Below are 9,443 nucleotides of genomic sequence, written 5' to 3'. Positions count from 1 at the left end.
GAAAAATACTTATCGTTGGACCAAATAAGCTTTAAAGAAATAAATCATCATTAAGTTACAAGCTAGAAAAATAAAACATTGCAAAACAGTGGTATTTTGCTAATTGGGTGAACAAAAAAGAAGAGAAACAACTTCAGCAATCAAACATTTATTGAATACTTTAATAAGAGTTCTGAATTAAAGGAATACCAAAGAGTGTGAGGAAGCTGGCTTTGTTGGCACATTGAAACCTGATAAAGCTCAGACCCAATGCCTTTATGAGGAGTTTCAAGATTGGGGTATTTGGGAAATCCACATGTGACTTCATGGAATTGGGCTGAGATTCAGTCTTGGTTCTCGATGTACAGTGAAATTTGAGAAATCTCTCCCCAGGTTTCCTTCTGAAGCAAGGCAAGGCCAGACACAATGGTCCCACCCGGACTGTTTAGGAGACAGCTGGCAGAAGTACAGGCTCTGGTACAGTGTGCTCTCCTCCCTGCTCAAATGATTCAGAACATGTGCAAGGCTCGCCAGCTCTCATCTCACATGCAGCAGCATTCCATATCAAGTCACCCTCCCAAAACGAGGGGCAGGCTTGTGAATTAAATGATGTGAAATGGAAAGAGGAAATGAGAATCCGTATTGGGAATTTGAGAGGTTTAGGGGTCTATCACCAAGTTTCACGAAAAGCCATCATGTGGCAAGAAATTTGAGTGTACATAGCTAGTTCTCAGGTCTTTACGAGTTAACTTAGCCTTTTTAGATAGACTCTTCAAATGATTCTAAAGCACAGATTCCTCCAAATAGAAACCACTGTTCAACCAAAAACTGGGTGGCAAAGTAAAGCACAGAGCTGACTGGATAGGGCACCTCTCCTGCCTGTTCCGCGCCCCACCCCCAGCTAGAGAGATCCTCCCACTACCACCAGCTCATCCTCATCTACACAATCTCTAGAAAAACACTCTTCAAAGAGCTATCTTCAAAACGACAGTGACCCAGAAAACTTTTCCTTTGGTGTGGGAGATTTCTTTCAGTGCAATTTCTAAAGTGAAACTTAAACTCAACTGTATTCTTTCACAAGAAACTGTCCTGCTCCAAGGCTTAAAAAGTGAAGCTACATGGACTCCACAATAGGTATCTGTCCACTTGGTGCCAACCTGCTCTCGGTGCCTGAAACCAATCTTGCTTTCTGCTCTCCTCCCTCCTAGCAAAATCCATCAATAAGGGCAATAACCGGCAGCCAGAAAGCGGTGTGTGAGGCCTCAGTAAGGTCACAGCCAGATGTCCTGAAGAAAGAACATGTCTCCTTTGTGAGGAGAAATGAACTCAGGTGCCCAGGGACTGCCCCATGTGAGGCAGATATGCAGATGGCGCCATGGGTGCTCCCGTAAGGAGCTTCATTTTCTTGGGGAGACCAGACAGAGATGTCAGATACTGACTGGACTGCTCTGCTCTGCTTTAGTTCCAAAATGCACAAGTGACATTCTGTTTATTGGAGTAAAACAGAAAGAGCTGATTAGGTGGGGTGGGGGATTAGGAAGGTGCATGGCCAAATTAGAGCTGGGGCCTGAAAAAACAGGTTTTTGGAGAGGCAAAGGAAAGAAGAGAAGGGAGTGTACCCTAACTGAAAAACAGCCACCAAAAGCCAGGGACTGGAGAATGTAGCAAGGATGTCGAGGCCTGATGGTTGCCTGACAAGAGGGGCCCTAGGCCCCGGGAGGATGCAGGGAAAGACAGGCAGGACAGCATCAGCCTGCAGAGCTGTAAACACCCGGGTTCATGAGCTTGATTCTCAGAGCCACGAGACAGAAGCTTCAGATCACTCTGGTCTCCACACACACAAGAAGAAACGGACAAGAGATCAAGGTGGCTCCTAGGGAAAAAAAAAGATCCAGAAGGGTAGCGAAGTGGGCGGGGAAACAAGGAAATGGAGAAAGACTGTAGCTAGAAATATTTTTCTTTTTAATGGGTAGGACTTTTGTGCCAAGAGATAAAAATGTCAACTTGGAGTTGAGATGATTAAAAAGACTGGACAATTGAGAGGGGCAACTTAATGTGTAGAAGAGGAGAAATTCTGTTTCAGTGACAACAGGTTGACAAGCTGGAATGTTCACCACATGGCAGGACAGGGTTCTCTGGGAACTAGGCCGAAGACAGAAACTTGGAAGTCACTCATCCAGAGGCTAAAGAAGGAGTAAGTTTCTGAGGAGACAAAGGGATAGACCTATCTTTGCAGGCATTCTCCCCCACCAGCACAGGAAAAGGCAAAGGAGTTCTCAGAAGCCAGGGCACAGAGACCACAAGAGGGGAGGTTGAATTTGGATGGTGTAAGTGTCCAATTCTATTCAGGACAAGACTAAGCTTTGAGAACAAGCCACTGGATTTGGTGATCTGAACCTCTGGGAAAACATTCTTGGCAGAAAGACAGGGACTAATGAGTTTGTAAAGGTTATGAGGAGGATGAATGGCAAGGGAACTGAAGCTCTATTTTCTGGAGAAGCTGAACAGCAGAATGGACCACAAACAAGATGGATGGGAGCAGAGACTCTGGGCACACAGATAGGTGGAAGGAAAATGGTGCCAGTGGAAGACAGGCAGAAACAGAAAATATCAGAGGGGAGGAAGAAAGGCAGGGAAGAGGGAGACAGAGAAGGAAATAAAATAACCACGGTCTTAGGGGATGATGCCAAGAGTCCTCATTCCTCACCTTTACAAATGTCACCTGCAGAGGACGAAAAGCTCCACTCAGTCATGGGCTGTTTTAAGTGAGGTGGAGGACACCATGACAAACACTATGGTCCCTTCTTCCACCAGACTTCAACAGCCCAGAACGCACCCTCTTCCTCTCACTTCCCACTTAGAATTTCCCTGAGATTAGCTATTCTCTTTCAGCTTCTTCTCTGCAGAAACAACTCTCTTTAGGCTCTCTGTAACAGGGTAGCACAACATTTAAATGAAACTTCAAACAACAGTCTGATCTAGAAGGCTATCCTCAGTTACCCCAGGGAATTCTCTAAATTTCTTAAACTTGAGACTATAATCAATTTGTAAATATAAGTAAATACAAATATTTTAGGCAACAAAGCAAAGTAAGAATTTGTGGGAATCCTGTTTCTTAAAAGTCCTCTAGAAAAATGCAGACCCAAACCAAACAGTCCTACATGCTTTCAAAGCATGAACTCACTCTACTTCAGAAAGTTCCTGTAAGGATGGTAAGCAGGCATACACACAATGTTTCGATAATCGTTAACTATTATTTTTAAAACATCTGTGACGGGACAGTGGCTTTAAGCTTTCCTCCCAAAATCCCTGGTTCAGTTTTCTGCTCACTACAACCAAATGCAAGTGGATTCACTTTGTCTTAAGTGATATGAAACTGTCAGAAGAGCATGAAGAGCTTGCACTAGGCAGGCTGGACTTGAGGGCAAGAAAGCCTGTTTTGTAGCTGCTATTTTGGTTTGCTGCTGGAGACTTTGAAGAAAATCGTGTTCATGGGAGCCCTCAGGCCATCAGCAGTTACCCCCTTCTACATCTTTTGTGGGGTACACATCCCCACAAAGGAAAAGGCCTTGGTAGCAATGGGCCTTAATCTGCAGTTTTCCCCTAGGCCCTCGAAGGTAAAGTGTTGAGTGCAATGGTGTTCTCAAGGGCTAACCACCTTCAACCCAAGGCCCCCGGCAGGGCACCTACCCAGGGCCAGGATCTCCCTTTGGTCACAGCTGGGTGCCCACATGCTCCTCCACTCACACTCAGAGGGGGACAGCCTGGAAGACATCAGCATAAATAACGGGAACACAGGAGGACAAGGTCGACAAAGTGCAGGTGCAAAATCTAAAGCAACCCCACTTCCCCACCACCTCTGCTGGCCCTGACTCGCCACCAAACCCTGGAGCAGGGGGTGTCTCTTAGGTCACAGTGTTTTCCTGTTCATTCTTCTTGATTTAGAGACAAATCAGCAGGGAGGACAAGGTTCTCAAGAACAGTAAAAGTCAAATCTGAAACGAGAGCAACACAATCCATTGGTAACTTTCATTTGTTTTCAGAGGAATATATCTTACTGCTGGCATGATGGGGCTGGGGCTGGGGGAAAGAGAGCTCCTAGAATTTTCGGTTCAGAGGAAAAATTCAAAATGAAGACAAACTGACCCTCACTGTGCAAAGAACAATGGATAAAATAAAAGCTTTTAGTCCCAATTCTCAGGGTGAGTCAAATGCCTGTGAAATCTTGTGAAGTACTAGTCGAGTGTGAAAAGTATAGGCAGAGTGTCGAGGGAGTTGCTCTGAGGTCTTGATTTTTCCAGAAACTAAGGGGGAAAAGATCACGTGTTTTGGGACTTCCCAATGGGATTGCACTGGTCCAATGGTTAAGACACTGCCTTCCAATGCAAGGGTGCAGGTTCGATCCCTGGTTGGGGAGCTAAGATTCCCACATGCCTGTGCCAAAAAAAACCCAAAAGAAAACCAGAAGCAACACTGTAACAAATTCAATGAAGACTTTTAGGAAAAAAAAAAAAAAATCACAGTGTTTCTGGGTCTGAGCTTCCTCATCTACTGAGGGAAGATGTTGCAGAGGTCCTGAGAATCTCCTAGCACTAACACTGCAGACATGTTTACAGGGATGTTTGTATGCTGTGGTCTGAGAAGGGCAGAGACAATGGAAAACAGCACCCCCAGAATCAGCGGCTGCCCCTATACCAAACACAAGCCCATGGCTGGGTCCATCTGAGATTGTATTCCTCCCTCCTCTCTTACCTTCTGGTCCAAACGCTGGTAGTCAGTGGCCTTTGGCCGCCGTGTAACTTTGGATCTTTTTCCTTCCAGGACGAAAGCTATAATCTGGGGCAAAGGACAAAAGAGTGATTAACAAGTGACTTTATGGTGACAGATTTCAGTCTCTGAAATTAGAGGTAATCATCTGGCGGCTCATTTGTTAATGATCTTGACAGCAAAAGAGCAGACCATTCACAGAAAGGCCCTATTGACAATTGTAAGGAAGACAGGGCCTAGTTATATCAGAACCCTTTATCCTAAACAGGAAATGACAGGTGCAGGACAGCTGTTCTAGGCTCTAGCCAGCTGAAGTCTGTGTGATTTACTCAAGAGAACTCAGCCTATTTAAAAGCAGAAACATCACTCAGCTGACAAAGATCTGTATAGTCAAAGCTATGGTTTTCCAGTAGTCATGTATGGATGTGAGAGTTGGACCATAAAGGCAGCTGAGTGCTGAAGAATCAATGCTTTTGAACTGTGGTGCTGGAGAAGACTCTTGAGAGTCCTTTGGACTCCAAGAGTGAGCCAGTCAATCCTAAGGAAAATCAACCCTGAATATTCACAGGAAGGACTGGCGCTGAAGCTGAAGCTCCAATACTTTGGCCACCTGATGCAAAAAGCCAACTCACTGGAAAAGACCTTGATGCTGGGAAAGATTGAGGGCAGGAGGAGAAGGGGGTGACAGAGGATGAAATGGCTGGATGGGATCATCAACTCAATGGACATGAGTTTGAGCAAACTCTAAGAGATTGTGAAGGATAGGGAAGCCTGACATGCTGCAGTCCTTGGGGTACAAAGAATCAGACGGGACTTGGTGACTGAACAACAACACAGTGAAAAGAACTGCCAACTCCTCCCCAGCTGAGACTCCTCCAGGCTAAGCAAGTCCCCCTCCTTTTATCTTAGTATTAAGCAATAATTACTTCTAATCTGCAAATGTACTCTTTCACCCCACACTTTATTTCATCTGAACCTGACCACTCTCATTTCATACTTAAGGTTACTCTCCATGATAAGCACTTGGATGTAGAATAAGGAATGTACCTTAAAAAAATTTTTTTTCAAGGCCACATTCATGTGGCATTGGGGATCTTAGAACCTCAATCAGAGATCAAACCTGTGGCCCCTGCAGTGAAAGCATGGAGTCTTAACCCCATAACTGTCAGGGAATTCCCAGGAATGTACCACTTTTACTAAATGTCTTCTCTCATTTCTCACAGCCCTAGGCCTTTTGACTATCATGAATTGAACCCTTCAATTTTAGTCAGACTATTACAAACTACTAAATTCTTAGGGCTCATAAGAAATGCAATCATTTGGGGAAGAATCTGAAAATGAATATATATATAAAAAACGGAATCACTGTGCTGTACACCTAACACAACATTGTAAATCAACTACACATCATGTTTTTTTATATTTCAGTTAAAAACAAAAAAAGAAATGCAATTATTTTGTCGTTGGGGAGTGGTTACTAAGCAACACAACAAACCCTGCTGAAGTAAAAGATGAGTGTATTCATGCAATTTCTGGCCTTTCTTCTAATCAGAAACTCAGCTGCAGAACATAGACCCCTGGGCGCTCTGCTGCTGGTCTTGAAGACTCTGTAACCATTCTTTCTGTTCCTGCAGATGGAAGACAAATGCTTGGGAGAGGAAGCTAGAAATTAGAAGACAGGAAGATCACTGCTTTAACTACATACAAACTGTCAGGTCCTCAGGTCCTCTCTCAGGATGTGAAAGATTCTAAGTTCCAAGATTATGGGAGGAGACCTTCATTTGGGTCAAATCATAATAATGTCCTAAGCTTCACACTTGACGCAACAGCAGAGGGCAGAGGAAACAGATGTGAAAACAAATGATTTCTAAGACAAAGGGAGGAAAAAAAAGAACCTAGAAAACCCAATAGAGAATCCTGGCAGGATCTCAGGAAAAAAAACAGGAAGTTTGTTTCTTAAATTCCCAGGGCTTACAGGCTGATGAGTGATGGATACTCACACATCAGGCTTTCTGAGAGGAGGAAATCCCACTCCTCCTCTTAAGGCCATTCTTGCCTTACCTTCCGCTTATTGTGGTAGGCGATATAGAGGGCAGCGACGAGAATGGCTGCTGTCACCAGATATGCAAAAAAGTGGCTGCTCTCTGCATTGGCATTTCCAAGGTTATCCTTATAAAGGTCATCCTTCTTACTCCAGGTATTCGAAAGTGTCCCTTCACGGTTCTCTCTGGAGGCAGGGCCAACCATTTCTTTCCCTTCTTTGGGTGGTGCGTCTTCCTCTGGCTCTGCATCCCCTTCTTCAGTCTCCTTGGGCTCCACATCTTCAGTTAATTCTAAAGGCTTACCTCCTCCCTCCCGCTGGGGAGAAGAGGGGTCTGCCAACACTTTCCCCCCAGGTTCAGTTCTGGAAGTCTGCAGAGCTTTGCCAGCGACTGTGTTTACATGAACCTTGGTGGACTCCTTGTTATCAGAAGAGGGGCTGGAGACCAACTTGTTGGACTGGTCTCTGGGGGAACTGCCAGGGTCGGCTTTCTCGGGGCGCTGCTCGGCTCCTGAATTATCGGAGTGGGTTTCCGCGGGGCGGTGCTCGGCTCCCGAATTGTCAGGGCCGCTTTCCGTCGGGCGCTGCTGCTCGGTTCCCGAATTATCGGAGTGGGTTTCCGCGGGGCGGTGCTCGGCTCCCGAACTGTCAGGGCCGCTTTCCGTCGGGCGCTGCTCAGTTCCCGAATGGTCAGGGTCGGTTTTCGCGGGGCGCTGCGTGGCTCCCGAATTGCCAGGGTCGGTTTTCGCGTCGGTCTGATTTAGAAAGGTTTGGTTACTGTGTTCTAGCCTAGACTGAGCGATCAAGACCTGCTGCCTGGAGCTTCCTGCAGAAGCCTGATCTTCCTTCTGAGCGGTTGTTCCGGCGCCTGGAGCAGAATTGAGCTGCGAGTCTGAAACAGAGAAACTATCTGGCTGAAGAGAGGCAGTCGGGGAGAAAGAACTCCTCAGAACGTTGCAACGGGCAAAAGGGAGGGGAGTGCTGGCGAGCGGAGCGGTGGCGAGGTTCGGGCAAGGAAGAGTGAGGTCAGGGGCTGACAGGCCACGGTGAAGACGACGGGCCCCGGGGCGACAGTGGGATTACCGGGGGCTGGTCTTGGGACTGCGGTGGGGTGGGGGCGGGGGGGAATTCTTACCCGCTGCCGCGACGCTCAGTAACACGAACGCAACCAGGAACCGCATCCTGCACCGACTGTGCTTCCGCCCCCTAATGCTCTCGCGAGATCAGCACGCGGGCTTAGTGTTATGTCCCGCCCCTTCCTGTGTGCGTCGCCGCAGCCACACCCAGGCAAGGGGCAGGGATTGGAAGAAGCCCGGCAAGCTGGTGTTCAGTTGTTTCCCCCGAGGTGTGACTGCTTTTGCTGGTGGCGGGGCTGTATTGCGTGTAGAAGGCGTATTTGTCTTTTCCTGCTTTCGTAGCTCCGCAGCGGCCGCTACAAACTTAGTCCCCCTTTCCTTCTTTGCTGTCATATTTACGAGACAATACTGGCGAAGCAGGCGCTCCCTGGCCCACGGACGTAACCACGGGAGTGAAGTCGTTGGGGCCTGGTGCTTGCTCGCTCCTATCCTCTGCCTGCCTTTCTGCCTTCTCCCTCCCTCATGGTTCTTTCCCTGCAGCGCACAGACGTGTGGAAATCTGGAAACAGACACCCACCCTGTCACCTTTGTAGCGGGAGCCTTCGCAACCCTGCTCGCTCTTTTGACCCCCGACGGAAACGGTGTCAAAGATCTTTTCTAAAAAGTTCATCTGTTTTCTGATCGTGTAAATTACTCATTCACGCTAGAAAATTCACTGAATGTGTACAAGTAGAAAACAGAATCTCTGCCTCACGCTTCCAGAGTAGTGACTATCAACGTTTTAGTGTATTTTTGTCTTGCAAACGATATATTTGATTAGGTAATATAATCTAACGGTTAAAAAAATGGGATTTATTTTTCGAAAAGTTCACATTAGAAAGTTACTGAAGCAATTATCTTTAAATGAAAAACCTCAAAAAGTTCTTGTGGGATTTCTCTTGTGGTTCAGTGGTTAAGAATCCACCTGCGAATGAAGAGGACATGAGTCATCCTTGGTCCCATGGGGCAACTAAGCCGGTGGGCCGCAACTACTGAAGCCAGTGACCTAGAGCCAGCGCAACAAGAGAAGTTGTGACAATGAGAAGCCCCTGTTCTCTGCAGCAAGAGGAAGCCTGAGCAGCGAATAATAGATAATAGAATGTTTTTGCTCTCTAGCCCTCCTCCACAAGTTCCTATTCAGTGATTTTTTAAAACAAATACAATTAGGATAAATATAAATATACTCCCGCCCCCTGTTTCTTAAGTAGTGTGTTTTCACCGTCTTTTATTCTATAATCATTTTCTCCCAAATTGCAATTATTGGATATATCGTTTTGTATCATGCTGTTTAAGATTTCTGTTGTGTTCATACAGGCTATGGGAAGAAAATAGTGTGTTTAGGAGTTAAACATTTAGGAGGCTGTTGCAGTAGTCCTAGAAGGACTAGCATAGGTATGGTGAGAATAGAGGGAAGTGGTTGGGCTCAATATAAATTTGGGAGGAAATACCAACAGGCCTTGGAGATAGATTGGCTATGGGAGGGAGGTGTGATGTGAGGAAGATGTGGAAAACCAGATTTAATACGATTGGGGCACTAAAAG

At 46.3% G+C, this 9,443-nt stretch overlaps 1 protein-coding gene across 2 annotated transcripts; it reads right to left on the bottom strand.

Annotated features, from left to right (window-relative positions):
* Positions 1 to 132: 132 nt before the first annotated feature.
* On the bottom strand, positions 133 to 7,998 carry TGOLN2 (trans-golgi network protein 2). 2 transcript variants are annotated; one of them, XM_027966730.2, is made up of 4 exons: positions 7,923 to 7,998; positions 6,808 to 7,679; positions 4,732 to 4,815; positions 133 to 3,974 (listed from the first exon to the last, which is right to left on the bottom strand). In XM_027966730.2, the coding sequence occupies exons 1-4, from the start codon at positions 7,966 to 7,968 to the stop codon at positions 3,969 to 3,971; spliced, it is 1,008 nt and encodes a 335-aa protein (XP_027822531.1). In that variant the 5' UTR covers positions 7,969 to 7,998; the 3' UTR covers positions 133 to 3,968. The 2 variants fall into 2 exon arrangements, with proteins under 2 accessions (XP_027822531.1, XP_060268071.1); XM_060412088.1 differs by having other exon boundaries at positions 133 to 4,815.
* Between the last annotated feature and the right edge of the window lie 1,445 nt (positions 7,999 to 9,443).

The sequence above is a fragment of the Ovis aries genome, chromosome 3 (assembly GCF_016772045.2).
Source record: "Ovis aries strain OAR_USU_Benz2616 breed Rambouillet chromosome 3, ARS-UI_Ramb_v3.0, whole genome shotgun sequence".
NCBI classification, from domain to species: domain Eukaryota; kingdom Metazoa; phylum Chordata; class Mammalia; order Artiodactyla; family Bovidae; genus Ovis; species Ovis aries.
The sequence above is the reverse complement of the archived record's forward strand: the minus strand, read 5'-3'. Positions and strand labels throughout refer to the sequence as shown.

What these genes read in the sequence shown, in the direction of transcription:
- TGOLN2 (XM_060412088.1), bottom strand. Translation starts at nt 7,968, where the DNA reads ATGCGGTTCCTGGTTGCGTTCGTGTTACTGAGCGTCGCGGCAGCGG. An exon ending in ACTGAGCGTCGCGGCAGCGG is followed by an intron (nt 7,680 to 7,922) that starts GTAAGAATTCCC and finishes TCTCTGTTTCAG; the next exon opens with ACTCGCAGCTCAATTCTGCT. An exon ending in CCTACCACAATAAGCGGAAG is followed by an intron (nt 4,816 to 6,807) that starts GTAAGGCAAGAA and finishes CCTTTGCCCCAG; the next exon opens with ATTATAGCTTTCGTCCTGGA.